Source organism: Branchiostoma belcheri, unplaced genomic scaffold, assembly GCF_001625305.1.
Source record: "Branchiostoma belcheri isolate BF01 breed outbred unplaced genomic scaffold, Haploidv18h27 scaffold47, whole genome shotgun sequence".
In the NCBI taxonomy this organism is placed as follows: Eukaryota; Metazoa; Chordata; class Leptocardii; order Amphioxiformes; family Branchiostomatidae; genus Branchiostoma; species Branchiostoma belcheri.
The window spans coordinates 2375177-2394138 of record NW_017804098.1 but is presented as its reverse complement, the minus strand read 5'-3'; the positions used below and the strand labels follow the sequence as shown (position 1 = coordinate 2394138).

Sequence of the window (18962 nt, the reverse complement as noted above, 5' to 3'; positions counted from 1 at the left end):
TATGTCTGTCCATATTCCATATGGACAGACACACATGTAGCAGTCATTATATTAGCAAATAAACTCATATTCACTGCCCTAGGTGAAAGGGGATATAAGCAATTACACGCAGGCTTTCAATATGAACTACTTTACTGATTTAGCCTCAAGGCACCTTGCGATCATCTGAAAATATCAAAACGCCTCGCGTCTAATAAACTGTATGACGCACGTATCCTAGCATCAAAACCGGCGATTCGCCATCATGTAATTGTATTTCTAGTGCTTTGCCGTACAGTGTAAGAGTACCTTTGAACATTAAAATAGACCTATAGAAGCAATTATCTGTTAACTCGAAGCCGACTCGGCAGGATGAGAAGATAAAGTGCTTTTTGAAAGTTAATTTTACGAGACCTTTAGCAAAACGAGCTACTTCAATGTGAAAAATCATTTTTTTGTTCAAAAGCGGTGCTAAAAGAACCCCCCTTCCCCCAAAACGGTGGATGCATATGACCAGGAATAAAACCTACACTACCTCCTATTGCTAGTAATATGACATATGTCAATAACCCTTGCTCAAGAATAAAAATAGAACTAGAGTTCATACCTTCGCCAAATGATGTTAATCTTTATGGCTGACAACTTATAGATTATCCCCCTGATAGTGCAAGTAGGATCCAAATTTTCATGAATTATATCAGTTTATCATATTCTCAACCAGAAGACAGCCTTATATTAAAAACAATGCCATTCTAGCATTTCCTCATACATGTAAATGGACAAGCCGTTTGTGTTGATGAATTAACCTGAACACACCATAATGAAACAAAGGACACCAATGTATCAAAGGACATGATTTGACAAGTATATACTGCATTCTATAGAATATGTTGTTATTTGCAGTGCCATAAATAGAGTATATAAATAAGCAGACAAGACATTTTACAATGCACATCATTTATTCATTGTCAACCTCTTAACTTACTTTACAAAAATAAAAACAAAATAACACAAAAAAATCTCACAAAATTCACTCTTGAGTAAACTATTTCCCCATACAAAAATACTTTGCCTAAAATTTGTGCATGTGTGTAACAAATCCAGCTCCTTAGTGTCCTTCAGACTTATTTCTTAACATCATAAACATATGCCAATATTTACATTATGATATAGCTTCCAACAACTGCATCCCTATGAGTTCACTTTTTCAGTGTTTGTGTGTTATCTACAATCTTAACCACTATGGCACGAAGTTGACAACTAACGTTACATGTATGTAAAATAAGCTGTTGCCATATTTTATAATGTGCTTCATCTAAAAGCATATTCTATTGAATAAATACCAGGCAATGCAGGGAACTTTAATAATGAAAGACATCCATATCGGCCCTGGGCCTTCTAAGCAATATGTATACAATTTTGTTTTGTGCAGGTAGATATACATGTAGTAAACATGTGAGAGGTCACACTCAAACTTATCTAGAAAGAAATCACTAGCACATTGAAATTAAGACTTCCCATACAACCTTTGCAGTGTTGATATTGACAAATGAAAGTTTGTGTAACATTCTTTAGTTCATGTTTATACAATCTACCCATGGTGCACATGTTTGGCATTCCAGGACCTGGGATGAAAAGTTGGTAATGCTAACTGGTGAAGTCCATCTTATTTATAGGAGGACACAGGCTTTACTTTCTTGGCTTGGTGGCTGGCCATTTACTCCTTCTGCAAGCAAGCAAGATAAACATGTTGTACCCATGTGACTGTCTCAATGTCTAGTTTTCCAAAAGTCACTGTACTTTTGTTGTGTCAATAAAGTTCTTCTATATTATAAGAATGTAACTTAAAATCTAGTACCATGCAAAAAAAAAAAAGTAATTTGAGTCTTACGGGGTTGTGATATAAGAACCCTCATAATATACATGTATGATCCCCCTAAACTGATGAAGCTACTTACGGACCTAATTCTTACCGTTGTCTCCGGCTCCTTTGTCCTTGGGAATTGTCTTGATGGCCTTCTCAACAGCATCTGGGTTCTTGGCATGGAGAACTGTCTTAATGGTCTCTGTCTTCACCCGCATCTTACTACTCTTCTCTGCCACTTCCACCACCTTGTTCATTTGGGCCTAAAGGAAAAATTGATAACAGAAAACAACATTATAATATTATATTTTGTAAACGTTTTGAAAGTGCTCTCTGACAATTGTTCAGGTACTTGCTTTCTTGAGATTTGTCTGAAGATAAATGTAACACAATAGCTACAGCTAGGAGGGAACTAGATTGTATATTATGCTATATAACAGAACGTTCTGGTAAATCAAGAATCCCTGGTAATACTATAGATGTTCAATATATTTTTCAATCCTCATTTAACATCTACTAACATAAGTCTACCAGGTCACATATATCCAACACCCTGAAAAATGCATCTAAAGAGATCTCAAATGCACCCAAGGATATTACACTCCAGTATATTAACTGTTCACACCTGAAGGAAGGTGCATCAGTGATCTCCGAAATAGACAGTTTTTCAAAGTGCTGGATAAAATTATGTAATCTAGTGGATAAATGTTAATGTAGGATAAGTGTTAGCGTATTATTATATAGTATTAAGAGTATACTATCTCACCATTTTCTTCTCCAGCCTTTCCAGTCTTTTCTTGAGAGTCAAAATCTGGAACTGGTAGCCAACCTTGCCTTCATCCACAGTCTAAAAATAAAATATAATACTCATAATTATGGGTTCACCACACCACGAAGTGGTGTGGTGAAACCATATTGCTTTTTCTGATGTTTCTTCTTCTTCTTCTCCTCCTTCTCCTCCTTCTCCTGCCATTTTTTAAATGGATTCAGCTTCTTCATTTTAGGGCCTAAGGTCCTGAAATTTGGTATGGAGGTACAGTGGGCAAATACCCCTAGGCGTTTTTTAAATTATTGTGATACAGGCTTTTAGAATGGTTTTATTTGAGTTTTTTGGCTGTGTTATAGCAAATGTATTACTGTGTTAGTTTGCCTTGTTTACCACGTTTGGGCATGAGTCATCAGAATGGAATGCAGGGCATCAACCAATAGGCATGCAGCTTTCCTCTATACTTCTTGCTGATTGGCTGTTGGGATTTAACTTGATTAACACCTGCACAGAAGCATTTCCATACTGACAGTATGTCTGTATTCAAGTGTTTTGGTAGGTATTTCAAGCTTTCCTGCTCCAGCATTGGAATGCCGGGCATGGACGTTTTTTTTTTTATTTTGAAAATCAACAGTTTGCATTATGCAATTAAAAATCCTAACCAATAAAGTAGGGAATAGCTATCCAACTGTTGTTTTAGTTGTATTTTACTTCATATTATAGTTATATCAATGTAAATCATTGTTTTCCCTTGTGTTTCTCATTCTTTCCCTGCCATGTGGTAAAATGTGGTGAACCCATCGCTGTATTTGCTCCAAAGCAAATATTGGCCTTTCTAGTTATTTGTCTAATTTTTCAAGACTTCTAACTTTTTAAGGCTCAATTTATTCTCCATTAAGCACATTTATTTTTCATGTAGGCCTTTCTAAATGAATATTTGACTGAATGGTGTGTGTAACATGTTGTGAGAATAGCACATTGTGGTGACAGATTATTAAAAAACCTAGACAAAAATCCAATTCAAGAAGACTTACAGCTAGCATTCTGAGATTTAACCCACTCAAAGAAAAAAAATTTGGGCAATCGTCAAAGAATGGCAGATTTAATACTTCAATTTGTAAATAATAACGTGCTGTTGAAATTTCTAGTTTTAGATATTGCAGTTGTAAAAAAATAATTTCTTATCAAAAAAATTATAATAGTGACATCATAATAACATACAGCTTTGGGCATATTCTCAGCTCCAATGTCCTTTCCCTTCAGCATGCCAGATTTCTTGACAATCTGTTTGGTGGTGAGTTTCTTCCCTTCACGCTTCTTTGGCACCTGTTTCCCAAACAGCTGGACATAGGCAGAGCCATTCAACAGGTAGTCCAGCTCCTGAAACACAAGCACAATTGGGTTTGAGGTTTATTGAGGAAAAGCTCTCCTTTAGCTGCCCACCCAAGGGTGGCAGCTATTCTTCCAGGAGAGGGTATACATAAGGCATAACAATACATCTCATACAATTACATATACATTTACATTACATCGTTATTTAAAAGAGAACAAATGTGTAACATCGTATGTGCTGCTTATTCATGTCCCTCATGTGTTTTAGTAGGCCTTGTTTGAACTTCTCATGTGATGACACTGTTTTCAGCCCATGTGGTGGAGAGTTCCATGCTGCAGTAGTTCTGTATGTGAAGGCTTTTTAGTGCTGTTTGTTTTTGGTTTGTCTAGTTTGAAGGTGTTCTGAGTAGCATATCTGGTTCTGTAAGTGTGTTGATGTGATACCGGGCACAGTTGACTGTAGAGTATGGGAATGGCTCATGCAGACATTTAAGTGAATATTGTTCAACAGAGATTTACTTATTACCTCCATGAAAAATGGAGGTATTGTTTTTGGCGGCGTCTGTCTGCGTGTCTGTGTGTGTGTGTGTGTCTGTGTGTGTGTCTGTGTGTGTTTCCGCACATTTGTAGTCAGCATAACTTCATAACGCCTTTATAGATTGTGATGATATTTGGTATGCTGATAAGTCTTAGGAAGATAAAGGTCAAGGTCAAATATGGGCCTCCTGGTGGATGACCTTGGTACTGCAGCAGAACTTCCGGTTTTTGTATCTTTGGTCCTGAACATGCTATGGTCTTGAATTTTTGGTGACAGATAGCTTTTCCTGTCAGGAATAAGTGTTGTGGGTTTGGTCCCCCTAGCAGCTTGTTCTGGAACTGCAGGGGACTTTCGGGCGAAATATTTGAAAGCCAATAAGTCCAGATAGGAACAGCGTATTTTCATCATTTTTGGTGTGTAGGTATCTGACAGAGAGATGTACATAATTAACTGCAAATTATGCAAATGAGGACTTTATTTGCATAATTAATGAGGAAATTCTATAATTACAGTGTTTTACATTATAGAACTTTCATACATGTAATGTATGTAACCTATGGCAGATGGAACATCAACAGATACTAATTATGCAAATGATGACCTAATTTGCATAATTAATGCAAAAAATCTATGATTTCTCAATGGTGAATGATGGGAATGTCATACTTGGGACATCTTTAAGTTAATCAAAAGTTAACATCACGATGCATATATTATGTTAATGCAGAGGTCATTTGCGTAATTAAAGAAGAAATTTACATTTACATATCAAGCCCATATTTCATGGAGGTATGAGATCTCGGAACTCTTGTTTATAAAGATTTATGTAATCATTATATAATCATTTTGCTAAAGGATTCATCTAACGGTGCACACACCAATTCTTCTGCGACAGGGGTCCGTGGTAGTGTGTGGTAAAAAAGTGACGAAGGAGTTTCCGATGGTTCATGTTTGAGTTCACATTTATCATAATCTGCTGCAAAAGTCATTGCACGGGAAAACCAGGCACAACCAGGCAGGTATTGTTTTTGGCCTGTCTGTCTGTATGTATGTCTGTGTGTGTGTCTGTCTGTGTGTGTGTCTGTCTGTGTGTGTGTCTGTGTGTGTTTCCGCAACGTTGTAGTCAGCATAACTTCAGAATGCCTTTATGGATTGTGATGATATTTGGTATGATGGTAAGTCTTGCAAAGACAAAGGTCAAGGTCAAGTATGGGCCTCCTGGTGGATGACCTTGGTACTGCAGCAGAACCGGTTTTTGGATCTTTTGTCCTGAACAAGCTATGGTCTTGACTTTTTGGTGACAGATAGCTTATCCTGTCAGGAATAAGTGGCGTAAGTTTAATCCCCCTAGCAGCTTGTTCTGGAACTGCAGGTTAGTTCCTGGTAAAAACTTTCAAAGCCAATAAGTCCAGATTGGAACAACGTATTTTCATCATTTTTGGCGTGTAGGTACCTGAGAGACAGGTGTGCATGATTAAATGCAAATTATGCAAATGAGGACTTAATTTGCATAATTAATGAGGAAATTCTATTATTACAGTGTTTCATATAATGGTACTGCTATACATGTAATTTATTTAATCTGTGGCAGGTGGAACATCAACAGATATCAATTATGCAAATGATGTCCTAATTTGCATAATTTATGTGAACATTTTGTGACTCCTTATTAGTTAATGATGGGAATTTTATACCTTGTCACAATCGGCAATGCGGAAGAAAAATGCGTGGTCCATTTTAGCGATATTTACCATGAAAATAACAAATGTGGTTTATTTTCCCTCTGGTGTTAGTTTTTAGGCCCCGAAACCTCAGAAAAAGTAGAAATTTCCCCATAAAACGGACAGCTGAGGGGTGGGAGGGCACTGGCGAGAGAGCTGCATGACCCGTAAAAAGTCAAAGGTCATAGGGCACGAATATTACGCAATCACCCTAAAGTGCCGATTTAGCTAATTTTAGGGCGTTTAAAATTGATACAATCACATTATTGATTTTTAGGAAAACAATGGGATGGAAACCAATCAAAACTCAGAATTTTTTTCTTCAGAATTTTTTTCTTCAGAAGTTGTTTTTCTTCAGTTGTTTTTCTTCAGTTTTTTTTCTTTCAGAAGTTGTTTTTCTTCAGAAGTTGTTTTTTTCTTCAGAAGTTTTTCCTTCGGAAGTTTTTTTTCTTCAGAAGTTGTTTTCTTCAGAAGTTGGTTTTCTTCAGAAGTTTTTTTTCTTCAGAATCCAGACTTTGACCAGACTAGACAATGTACCATACCAACCACTTATTACGTTGAAATGGATGTGTATATTTTGTTGTACAAATACTCATTAATCCCCTATATTTGTACTTAATTGGGCTTGATTTTCTATCTCTTTAGTTAGTCAGATTTTTAACTCAAGTTGCAGGAGAAGGCTACAAACTGCATTTCAGAAGGGTAAAATGCAACAGCTTCTCCTACTGCGTGCCCTCCCATGGCCACTGCGTGCCCTCCAAAAAATGCCACCACCACTCCCCTAAAAATTCCTGGGGAGACCCCTGCTTGTGACATGTATAAGTTACTAAAAGGTTAGCACCAATATGCATATATTATGTTAATGTACAGGTTATTTGCATAATTAATGAGAACATGCTGAAATGAAGTATGACAATGCAAGCCCATATTTCATGGAGGTATGAGATCTCGGAACTCTTGTTTCCTGAAAGAGACAATCGCTGGAGTTGAGGTTGTTCAGAATCAAATTGTGACCCCAAAAAACTGGGGTTCAACCCTGAGATGAGATCTAAAGGTTTGAACCACTCATACTGGGAAGGACCCCTGCTCTTTTTGATAAGTGAGGTGGGATCTTTAACGTGCTCAAGATGTGTGGCTCTCCTTAATGTCAATAAGTAAGTAAAACAGCTGGATGTTTCACCTGTGAGTCAATAGCATTGAAAGAGACGAGTTGTTCAAACTTGAAGTCTGGGTTGATGGCTTTCTTGATCGTCTGTGTCTGGAAGGGCTCCATGGTGTAGACTCGGAACTTACAGTAGATGTCCTAAAATATGAAAAAGACAATTCTTTTTCTTTCTTCAGTTCAGTCATTATTTTTCCAAAAACAACAACCAACAATATGAAGATCATTGAACTGCAACTTATCACCAATGTCCAATACTTTGAATGGAATAAAATATCAAACACCTTAATTTAGTTAGTAAAAGTATAAAATTATAGAAAGACTTACTTCTGCATACAATGTACCTGCATACTACATGTATTGATAAAAAATGAGAACAACATACCTGATGCTGAATAAATTTATAAAGAAGAAAATTGACTAACCGTAAAGCGATCAGGAAGTCCCCGAGCATTCAGGATCTTGACCTTGAAGGCCAGCGGTTGTCCTTTCAGGTCTGTCTCCGGGTCGTCAACAAAAGCATCCTCATCCCTTAACACCTTTCCTGTCTGTGTACATGGCCATAGTTCCACCTGGGAAAGGATACGTTCTCTATTTACTTATACTATATTTGTTTTTGGTTCTTTGAATACAATAGAAGATGTTGTAATTGTAAAATTTATAGTACATTCTACTTCAAGCCTGGTCAGAGTTGTATTATCCAGGAAGTAAATTCAACAATGATACCACTCACGTTGAGTTTGCCCACTTCAATGCCTTTGATGTCGGTCAGATCTAACTGCTCTTTGGCCTCAATCTATAGGGGAATGGGGTAGGTTATACAAAAATATTACAGACACTTTAAAAAAGGTATTTATATTTCAGTCCATACCATGGTATGGATGAAATATATTGTGTTCCCTCATGTTTCTCCTCCTTCTCCTCCTCCTCCTGCCAAACAGTCAAAGGGATTCAACTCAGCCATCATTCAGCCAAATGACCTGAAATTTGGCATGGAGGTAGAGTGGGCATTTTAATACCCCCAGACGTTTTTTTTCATTTTTTTGAAACATGCCTTTGAAAATTTTTATGAAGGTTTTTTGGGGCATTTTTCGACAAAAATGGATTTTTTGATCCTGAGCCCTGGTATTACAACCAAATGATCTGAAATTCGGTATAAGTGTACCTTGAACGTGTGTCTACAGAATAGCAGTCACATATTTGGCATACACCACTTCCAAATGACTCATTTGGGGGACTTTAATGGCTATTTTCAGCCAAAAAAGGGCCAAAAGTGCTGTACCCATTCCATGTTCTATCTAAAGAATGGCCGGTTCCATCCATGGAACACGTGTTCCATTGCGGGTTACCTGAGGTCACATTGCACCTAAGTGGTGCGTAATGACCCACAAATTCAATTTTATGTGCCTAAGACCTTCAAAATGTATCAAATCTCATCATTGTTAGTTTTTGCATACCTGTAATAAGATTAGTAAAGCTTTCGAGATTCAAAGTACTTGTTGTTGCATCTTTGTTCTCATATAGCTACTATTTAATTCATTCATTTGAGAACCTTTGGCAGTTTTGCACTTGGGTAAGTTTGGAATAGTCCACTTTTGCGTGGGAGGGAGATGGACTGAAATATGCTGTATTTGCTCCCAAGCAAATGTCGGCCTTTCTAGTATGATTTTGCCTCTTTTATTATACTGTGCTTCAAGGTGGTCTAAGTCATCCTGTTAACGGAGAGGTGGTCACTTAATCTAAGATCTCCAACCCAAGGCATTACCAAAACTTTTGCCATCTTGAGTAAGTCTGCAAGGTTATGATAATATTTTACCTTGTAACCAATGCTCTGTAGGTACAGGTGCAGCCCTCCAATCATTTCTTCATGGTCAGGAGGTTCCGTGAAGGGGTCTCTCTCCTGTACATGTGGGATGACATTAATAATGGATAAACAAGAATTTGGAGACATCACACCTATATTCAGATTTTATATGATGGTTACTGTGTCCTAATTTCACCATAATGATGGTGTCTACAAGTCTTTCTTTATTGATTGTGCAACATGAGCTGGTAGCTGTCAATGAGGACAGGGAGCGCTAATCCTCTGGGACAGACTGAACCCAACCATATCTATTACAAACTAACCTATTGGCCATGCAAAGACAGACACAAACACGAAAACACACACACACACACACATACCATAAACAATATTTCCATTTTTCATTGAGGTAATTACAGAGAAAAATGATAATTGACTTTACCTTATGCATGCAATGCCGCCATGCAGGCAGACCTCAACATAAATTTTGTTACTTCATAAGGCCACACCAATTTAATCTGTTGTGTTTCGGATCGTCCTGTCCATTTTTTTTTCTGATTTGCAAAAAAAAAAAAAACATTTTGTTCTAAATTAACTGCAAAATGCTCAATGAAAGACATATTTTGGCTCCAACAGTTGCAAAAAGTCCTTTTCTTTCGAGTTCTTCAATGTAACAATGCAATTTTGTTTCATTAAAAGTTCAAAATCTATTGTTTTAATTATAGACCAGTCTGGTATGTTTTATGGCTCATATTGTAACATTTTCGGATATCACGGGGTGCCTTGGCCTGCTTTTTTTTTTAAATGTCGCCCTGTCGCTCCTGATTTTTTCTGAAAAAATCAGAGAAACAACAAATTAAATTGGTTTAGCCTAATGACAAAACTCAGAATCAACTGTTACTTACATCAGGCCAGTTGATGTCTTCTCCATCAGAAAAGCTTTCGTACATCTCATCCATCAGGTACTTTCTGTTCATGAACTTGGCCTTGGTCCACAGATACTCAAGCCCCAAGTCAACATTCCTCATTTTCACCATCACCTGTAAAATGACATTAATGGACAGGTGTGATTTCTCTAAAACTGTTAAAAATAGTTAATCTAGAAGCAAATTTCCAGTTTGGCTGATTACGCATGCATTTTTTGTAACAGTTGTTGTTGGTTTGTGGTCATCTCCTTAGTAGTTAGGGTATGTGCAGGTCAGGATTATAATCTTTTTAGTGTTTATTTGGAGAGAAAATTCTAAGAGAGAAATGCAGTCTTCTCAAATTTATTCCTGTTTAGGTGACCGTGCAACGTACACGAAGTAGTGAATAATGCACCAGCCCTGTGTATCATAAACAGCACGTTAGTGGTGTATTTATAGACTATTGACATGACACATGCAGTGCTGGTAAAGATAAATTGTGTGTAATCATCACCCTGGCAGTAGATTGTACCTCAGGGGGCTTCCTTTTGGATGGCTATAATAGAAAAGACATAATGTATTACAATAAATTATAGATCACAAATATACATGTATAACCAATGGCTATCATAGCTTTGCCCACTGAATCTGCATCAAATAGTCATAGATTTTTTGTGAAAATAAATTTTATTACCTATTGGCATATACATATTTAATTTAAGTACATATAGGTGTGCAAGCCCAATGCTACTTTTTGCTAATAGCTGTGTGCTCCTGGGTATTCATTATAATTAATGCATATTCAACAGATGGTACTTTAGTACCAAGGAGAGGCAAAGGACTGAAAAAAAATGTAAAAAGTCTTTCCACGAGAGTACAAATTTGTAAGATCAATTCCTCTTCACTATTATCTAATGTTTAACTATATTCATTTGTAAATGTAATGTGCAGATAATAAGATTACTACTAGAAGTATCAACAAGCAAACTCAAGGTAATTATAAACAACACATTCTTACCACCTACCTCAGTCTTACTTCCGACTATCCCTAGAACCTTCGCTGGCACGATGACAACCTCAAACTTGACCTTCTTGTCCATTTCCTCGCTCATGTCGTTGGCCTGTTCTATCGCTGGCATCACCTCAACAAGGTCATCGTTAAGGATGAGGTCATCTGAAAAACAATGTGTTATTCATTAATCACCAGCAAGTCGTTATTTGAAATCATAGTGCAAAACCATTTGTGATGCTCACTAACATTTGACATGATAGAAACTAGAAGAAACAGTGTTTCAAAATTGATGAACCAAATTATATACAATGTACATGACATTGTATATAATATTATATATTGCAGTGGCCAAGTAGACTGTTTGCCTTGCATTTGGTAGCTCATGATTTTGATCCCCAATCTAGCTCTGAATCTATGCACTAATTGTATTCCTGGTGCTGTAGACAAGAAGTGTATGTCATTGTTCCATGTCCAGCTTACCCAGTGAACCTTTGCCCAGGACAAACCCAGAGTTCTGATTGATCTCAGCCTGAGCCTCTTCATACGTCATGGCCGGCTGCTTCTGGCTGCCTGCTTGTTTGGGATGAGCAAAGATGTACAGATGGTTGGCTCCAAACATGATCCTGTAAGGATAACAAGCATATTGATCAACAGGTGCAATTTTAGCACTTGTGTTAACTAGCTAATATACATATAACTAGAAAGGCCGACATTTGCTCAGGAGCAAATGCAGCATGGCTTCACCACATCCCGGCCATACCAAAAATGGACCTATCCCCCTCCCACACAAATGGATTGTTCCTAAATACGTCGATGAAGGTTAGACATCCAGGTAATACGATACGCCAAAAAACAGTTACTCAAGCAACTGGATATGATTTTGAAAACGTCAGACGTTTCAGCTAGTATCCACTAGCTTTCGTCAGTGACTGACGAGGGTTTCCCCTCTGGTCTCTCAGTCACTGACGAAAGCTAGTGGATACTAGCTGAAACGTCTGACGTTTTCAAAATCATATCCAGTTGCTTGAGTAACTGTTTTTTGGCGGATTGTTCCTAAGTCATCTCTGTTCAAAATGTGAAGTGATCCAACAGTCTATACCCCATGCAGCAATGGAATCTTCCAATGCATTTTGCTGTTTAACATGTAGATTGATGGGATCCATGCCACACTATATCTTCTTGAAGGCTAAGCCACTGTGTATCTGCCCGAAGATACCCATGCCACCCTGTATCTGCTTGGAGATTGCAAATGTCATCAGGTCATTTGGTCCCCAAAGTTAATCCTTTCAATGAAGTGGGGTAGAATGAGAAACACAAAGAAAAATATTGTTTTTCATCAATATAATTTCACCACACATACCGTGGTGAAGCCATACATTTTGTAACAAACTAATACATTCACCACTTTGCAAACTTTCCCTTAAACTCTGTTTTTCGGTTCATCATCCCAATCAGAATTTTTCTTCTTAAAAATAGTCATACATTAGTATACAACAGTCAATGATTTTCATTCTCCACTATAATTTTTTTCCCTTCTCACCTGTCATTGTGCTCCAGTTCATCCTTCTCAGTAAGAGGTTGTCCATTGACAATAATCTTTGCATCTGGGCTGGACTGACAGCGGTCCAGAAACACTTTGTCTCCCTCCACTATGAAGGCAGCATGCTGAGGCTGGATACTGTGGTCAGGAATAATGCATCATTACAAAAAAATTTTCCATAAATTTCGTATTTTCCTAGAACAATATAATGACTGTATAGAGTGAAACTCTCTGCCACCAAGGACCATTGGGGCATTATCTCTAAACAACACCTGCAGTTATATGTGCAAAGGTTGGGTGAATATAGCAGGTTGTTTGGTGTAATATTATAGCTGTAGCTTCCACTGTGCAGGGTGCCTGCAGAGCTGGTGTGTTACACTGTGTAAGGGGATTATACCGGCTACATGTACACAGATACAGATGCTACACTTTGTGTATAAGGTGTTCGAAAAAAGGAGTACAACAAACACCAAAAGTTGTACATAAATTCAATCAATGAATATAGATTGGATGCTTCATTCAATTTGACGAAAATACTGCCTAATTTCTGAGAGGCCAACTGATCCAAAATACATACATGTATAGATGAGTAAAAATGTGCAACCTCCTTAACCCAGTCCATGGGTCAACATTTTAACATTTATCTGGACTATGAAAGAAAACAAAGAAGAAAAACACATCATGGTCAAATACAGTGTTATCTAGAAGCCTTACTTGAGTCCCTTCAGCAGTATGCTGGGAGTTTCCCCAGACTCCTCATTACTGCTGCCCACCAGGTGTTGTCCAGGCTTCAGCAGGTGCACGATCATGCCTGTCAGCTGCGGGTCGATGTTCAGGTTGTACAGGTGCGGAGTGGACTCCTTCTCTTTCCTGGCAGCGCCGGCGTCAGGCACAGTGGGACCGGTGTGGCTCTGCTGCATCTTCTCCTCCCAAGTCTTCTTCATCTCCTCCATCTCCTGCTCCGAGGCCAGGATACGAGCCTGCATCTCCTCTTCCAACTCCTTACGGATTCTCTCACGCTCTGGAAACAACATGGACGAGTACAAATGAAGGCAAGGTTCCTGGAGCACTCACGGCCAAGTTCAGTCAGTTCAGAAGTTTTACATCTACATATAAGGCCACACCAATTTAATTTGTTGCTTCTCGGATTTGCCCTGTCCATTTTTTTCTTTTTTTGCAAAAAAAAAAGAGATTTTAGGTTCTGAATCAACTGCAAAATGCTCAATAAATGACATATTTTGGCCCCAACAGTGGAACAAAGTTCAAAATCTATTGTGTTAATTGTAAACCAGCCTGGTATGTTGACTTCATGGCTCATATCGGAACATTTCCGGCTATCATGAGGTGCCTTGGCCTGTTTTTTTTTTCATCTGTCTTCATATTTTGGGTTCATATTTTGGCTTCATATTTTCTAAAAAAATCCAAGAAACAACAAATTAAATTGGTGTGGCCTAATGTACATTGAATATTGAATATTAGACACTTAACAAGACTATTTCCTGAGATGGGTGAAAGAGGCTATTTGCATCAAGGCCCATCACTTGACTATGACCGGGACCAACATTGTTTACCAGATAACTGTTGACGTCACACTTCATTTCTGCCACATGACAAGTCTCACTGCGTCAGTCTTTTGAAGATCATAATTGCAGTGACTGGTTGAAAGCTCTAGGTAAGAATTATCTCCTGTTGGGTCAAGAGTTTTAATTTTTGAAGGTACTGGGCTTGAAGGAGAAAACAAAAAAGTCCATGAAGAGTTTTAAACCAACCATCCTTAGACAGTGACTTTACGTCCTCTTCATCATCATCATCATCATCCAGCTTCTCCGGGATTCCTCCAGACTCCAGAAGTTTCTTCAGCTTCTCGTTCTCCTCCTGAAGCTCACGAATCAGCTTCTCTGTCGGATCCTCGTTCACTGCAACCTTCGTCTTGATCTGCTTTGCTCGATCAGCTGTGACAGAGGGAAAAGGGTATTTAAAGGCATCCAGTGCAGTTTGTAAGGCTTGGAAACCTGATTTTTCAAAGCTAATATTCTAGACATCTAATATCTACATATTGAATTGAAACCACACTATCCCAATGTATATTGACCCTCGTGGAGCAAAAATTCCCAATATTCTGACGGAAAATGGTTACTGGCTGATTTTTAGGGTACCACCCAGAAAATAAAGGACTCATCTTGGGGCTTGTTTCTGCAGTTTTAAATGCCCCAAAGTATGAAATACTGACTCAAATGTGCTCTTGTGAAGCAAGTCAATATCACAGATTGTGTCAGCAGCCCTGAAATTGCATTACAAAGAAGGTCTCACAACTATTAATTTATTTTGCTGTGTTAACATTTCAATGGCCTACATGTATCAGTCACATTCATCCAGAATTTATCTGCATAACACGATTTTATTATCTTTTTTTAAATTTCAGTATTCAGTCAGAATACAAAAATATTCAAACCTTAGTAATTAGAACCCAAATAATGCTTCATATCAGCTTAAAGGAGTTTCTTGATATTCAGTTGTAATTAAAAATGTTTATAATTTGACTGCTAACTATATCAGATAATGTGCATAACCTTGAAAGGTAATGAAGATTTTTTACATACCATATCTGAGGGTAGACAAGGTCTCATCATAGTTGATATCTGCAGGGCTGATAGCTGCTATCTATACAGAAAGACACATAAATGCCAACAATCAACTCTAGCCCTGGATAAACAGTAAGTAAATATTTACACTCCTGTACCAGTACATGCAAAAACAACTCTTTGTAGCCTATATTGTATATGATGAAGTGATGATTTTGAAAGGGTTAACTTTATTTCTTGATTTTTGTACCTTTAACCTTAAATTTCTAAGTAGTTCTTTTTTTTTAAATTCATCAAAACATATTAAACAACTTTATTGTTAATTTATTTTACCAGGACAGGCTTATCACCTTCTGGAGTTTTTCAAAGAAATGTTTTTCAAAAAAGTTATGGGCGTTTGTCAGGAGCTATATGGCCTTACCATGATGGTCTTGCTGTTCCCTCCCAGAGCATTCTTCAGCAGTTTAGTCAGAGTGGAGTCACGGTACGGCACCCGAACCTGCTTCCCATTGGCCTTATCCACCAGGGCTGGAGGGCAATGCACACTGTCTCGTCAATCATTATATAACAGAAAACTATAACTAGATCAGAACAATTCAGTATGGAACTGAATATCATAGAAAAATCTTTTATAAACTTCATCGAACATTTAATGGCTTTCAAATACTAAAATTGATATGATCCTGTCTATGTCACAGATGACAAGTTGCATTTTTCTTACCTGCAATGACATTACCGAGGGAGGACAGTGATTGGTTAATGGCTGCTCCTTCCTTCAGCCTGTCTCCAGTTGCACCTGTGCTCTCAGCTCTCTCACTATGGAACAGCAAATCTCATGTTACATGTATGTGTCACAATCAGTTATTAGGTGAAAGTTACACTAAAATTGTCTTTCCCAATTTTTATTCCCCAAACTACAGCAAATATTTTTGTGTAAACAAAATTTTTCTAGGTCATATTGCTCTCATTTTGGTTATTTCCATCTGACACTATACCACAGGTCCAAAATTCAAAGTGATTGAATAACTCCTTTTCACTAATTTCTCTCAGGGGCTCTTTTCACACTTCCACTCTCTCTTTCCAATTCTTTGCTTATCTTCCACACACTACTCCTTCTATTTCATTCATTCCATCTCTCCTCTCTTCCTTCATTCTTTTATCTTTATCCCCATACCAGAATATTGGCAGAAAATACTTTGCCTGCACGAAATTCAGAATGTAACATTGCATAGTAATTAAATAGAACATAGAAATTTAATGCAATACTATCATGAAAGTTCATCTGTGTAACTTGGTAGTTACATGTTTAAAGTTAAAACTTTTTGATCCAACACAAAAATTCTCTCACCTAGAGCTTTCGACCAGTCACTCTAGTCTTCCTCATTAGACTGACCCAGTGAAGCTTGTCACGTGGCTTCTTTGATGTAGGGCCCATCACCCTACATTGAACCAAGATGGGGGTCGACATCGTCTACAATGTACCAGATACCTTTGACCCAGTGTTGACGTCACACTTCAAAGAAGCCACGTGACAAGCTTCACTGGGTCAGGCTACTGAGGAAGACCAGAGTGACTGGTCAAAAGATCTACTGGTGAGAGAATTTTTGTGTTGGATCAAAAAGTTTTAACTTTAAACAAATTTAATGCAATGTTGAGCAACAAACATGCTCCTCATACCTTCCAGCCAAGTCCACCAGGTTGATGACTGAGCTCTTGGCTGTCTCCTGTCCTGCTGCGTTCTGGTACTTCTGCGTGAACTTGATCCCAACGATGGTGTGTGCACGGCTAGACGTGGCGTTCATGTTAGTTGCAGCGACAGTACGGTTCTTGGTTCCCTCCTCCATCCTGTTCTCAATGTCCTGGTAGCTGTTCACTGCTACCGTCTTCAGGCCGTCGGCTGAAAAAAAGGTGGAGCACAACTGATCAGGACTCGAAACATTTCTTTTTGCATACCTGCACCAGAGCAGTAACATTGAAATTACCTGCACCAGACAAATATTAGGCCTAGGAAAAAAATGATATGTTTCCTGTTTCGGTCCTGAAAAAATTAGGGTCGGTAGGTAGGAATTTTCTCTTTTTTTTCAGACTTTGGCAATCTCTAGTGAACTTATTATATAATACATGGAAAAACTTGCATGGGGACACCTCTGTTTTGAATAAAAAAACAAACAAACAATTGTACAATGTTTCATCACTCAGGTGTCAGATCACTGAGCTAGAAAAGGTCGATCAGCTCAAAAAATTTATGTCCCTTGCACAAAAAAAAAGCTAGTGTTGGCCGTTTTTTTCTAGAGTCAGTTAGGAAACACAACATTTTTTTCCTACTTGCCTTATCTGCACCACTCAGACTTTGAGAAGTATGAATCATACTAGAAACTGTTCAGAAACCATTGCCATTATTTACTGTATGGTGGTAACAGTGAATGCAGCAAATATATATAACCGGAGGTGACGTCACAGGTCCAGTCGCAGCGCCGCCTAGCGGACAATCGGGCGCTAGCCAGGGAACATCGAGCATGTCAGATATCACCGCAAATATGTGCGGCGTTGGCAGAAACCAATAAATCACCATTTACAAATAGGATTTTGGGTGGAAAGGCCCCAAAACTGAAAGTATTGGATTTGTCCTTTAAATTGCAACGATTACCGTACGCTGCATAATACATAATTTTATCTTAGCCTGATTATGGTAAATTGTATTAGTTGAAGGTAGAAGTTGGTTGAGAAGGTATACCAACCATAGAAGCCCAGTTTGGGGTGCTGGCGGACTTTCAGTCCTCCTTTTCTCTTGGAGGCAGGGTTCAGCAAGTCTCTGACCTGTTCATTATAGATCTCCAGCATACTGAACTCAACCTGGGGATTTGGAAGTAATGATATACATGTAGATTAACTAGAGAAGTAACATTTGCAAAGCAAATGCATAATGTAACTTACTCAAACACATTCACATACATGTACTACTAGTATATGGTGACAGGAGCAGAGCATACCATGAAATTGCAACATTATGTAACCCAACACCAGTCACCATGTCATTGGTCAGGTCAGAGGTCACTGTTTGGAGTGATTTAAGATTTTAAGAAGTTGTCATTTAAGATTTGGAAGAACATTTTAAACTTGGAAAATCTGAAGCAGGGTTGGACAAGTCCTGTTGCCCTCTTGCCCAGGGCAAGTAAAAGTATTGTTCGGGCAAGTGCATATGCCCTTTTCCTTGCTTGATTGGGCAAGTGAATTTTTTGGATCCGAAGTATAGCCGCTACAGTGTTTGGAGCAAAATTACTCATCATTTTGCCATAATGATATTAAATTAATGCCCTTTTGTCAGAAAATCTACCAATAAATTGCCAATAAACTCTGACAATGTGATCATTCTTGGCGATTTCAACACCCCTGGCATCAAATGGGATACCACTGTAGCTGACAACAGTCAGGCCTACACAGGCCAAGCAGAGAAACTACTAAACCTAATGGATAACCACGGGTTATTTCAAACAGTCCAGGAACCAACTAGAAATGGTAATCTCTTGGACCTGGTCTTAGTTAATAACCCCAACATAATTGAGAAGACCACAGTAGTCCCGGGGATAAGTGACCACGACATGGTTCTAGTGGACGTTAACCTGGCACTGAAACAAAACAGGAAACCTAAGAGAAAAGTGTACATCCGCACAAAAGCCGACGAACCAGCCATTAAGAAAGACCTAACGGATTATGCAACTAACTTTCACAAAAGAACTCAGGATATGTCAGTTACACA

General features: G+C 38.2%; 1 protein-coding gene across 7 annotated transcripts in view; it reads right to left on the bottom strand.

Moving 5' to 3' along the window:
* Nucleotides 1-919: 919 nt before the first annotated feature.
* LOC109479249 (kinesin-like protein KIF28P) overlaps nucleotides 920-18962 on the bottom strand; it is a 29600-nt gene continuing 11557 nt past the window's right edge. For 3 of the 7 annotated variants that reach the window (XM_019781185.1, XM_019781190.1, XM_019781184.1), the window contains 19 exons: nucleotides 16883-17102; nucleotides 15927-16021; nucleotides 15627-15733; nucleotides 15224-15284; nucleotides 14393-14575; nucleotides 13338-13644; nucleotides 12624-12761; nucleotides 11564-11706; nucleotides 11097-11245; nucleotides 10586-10627; nucleotides 10072-10206; nucleotides 9179-9262; nucleotides 8096-8158; nucleotides 7788-7934; nucleotides 7381-7503; nucleotides 3831-3989; nucleotides 2610-2690; nucleotides 1953-2106; nucleotides 920-1705 (listed from right to left, as the gene is read on the bottom strand). In XM_019781185.1, the coding sequence (XP_019636744.1) occupies nucleotides 1650-1705; nucleotides 1953-2106; nucleotides 2610-2690; nucleotides 3831-3989; nucleotides 7381-7503; nucleotides 7788-7934; nucleotides 8096-8158; nucleotides 9179-9262; nucleotides 10072-10206; nucleotides 10586-10627; nucleotides 11097-11245; nucleotides 11564-11706; nucleotides 12624-12761; nucleotides 13338-13644; nucleotides 14393-14575; nucleotides 15224-15284; nucleotides 15627-15733; nucleotides 15927-16021; nucleotides 16883-17102 (2447 nt within the window). In that variant the 3' untranslated portion in view covers nucleotides 920-1649. Of the gene's footprint in view, nucleotides 1706-1941; nucleotides 2107-2609; nucleotides 2691-3830; nucleotides 3990-7380; nucleotides 7504-7787; nucleotides 7935-8095; nucleotides 8159-9178; nucleotides 9263-10071; nucleotides 10207-10585; nucleotides 10628-11096; nucleotides 11246-11563; nucleotides 11707-12623; nucleotides 12762-13337; nucleotides 13645-14392; nucleotides 14576-15223; nucleotides 15285-15626; nucleotides 15734-15926; nucleotides 16022-16882; nucleotides 17103-17943; nucleotides 18059-18962 lie in introns of those variants that run through there. The other 4 variants (XM_019781189.1, XM_019781188.1, XM_019781186.1 and 1 more) reach the window with 4 other exon arrangements.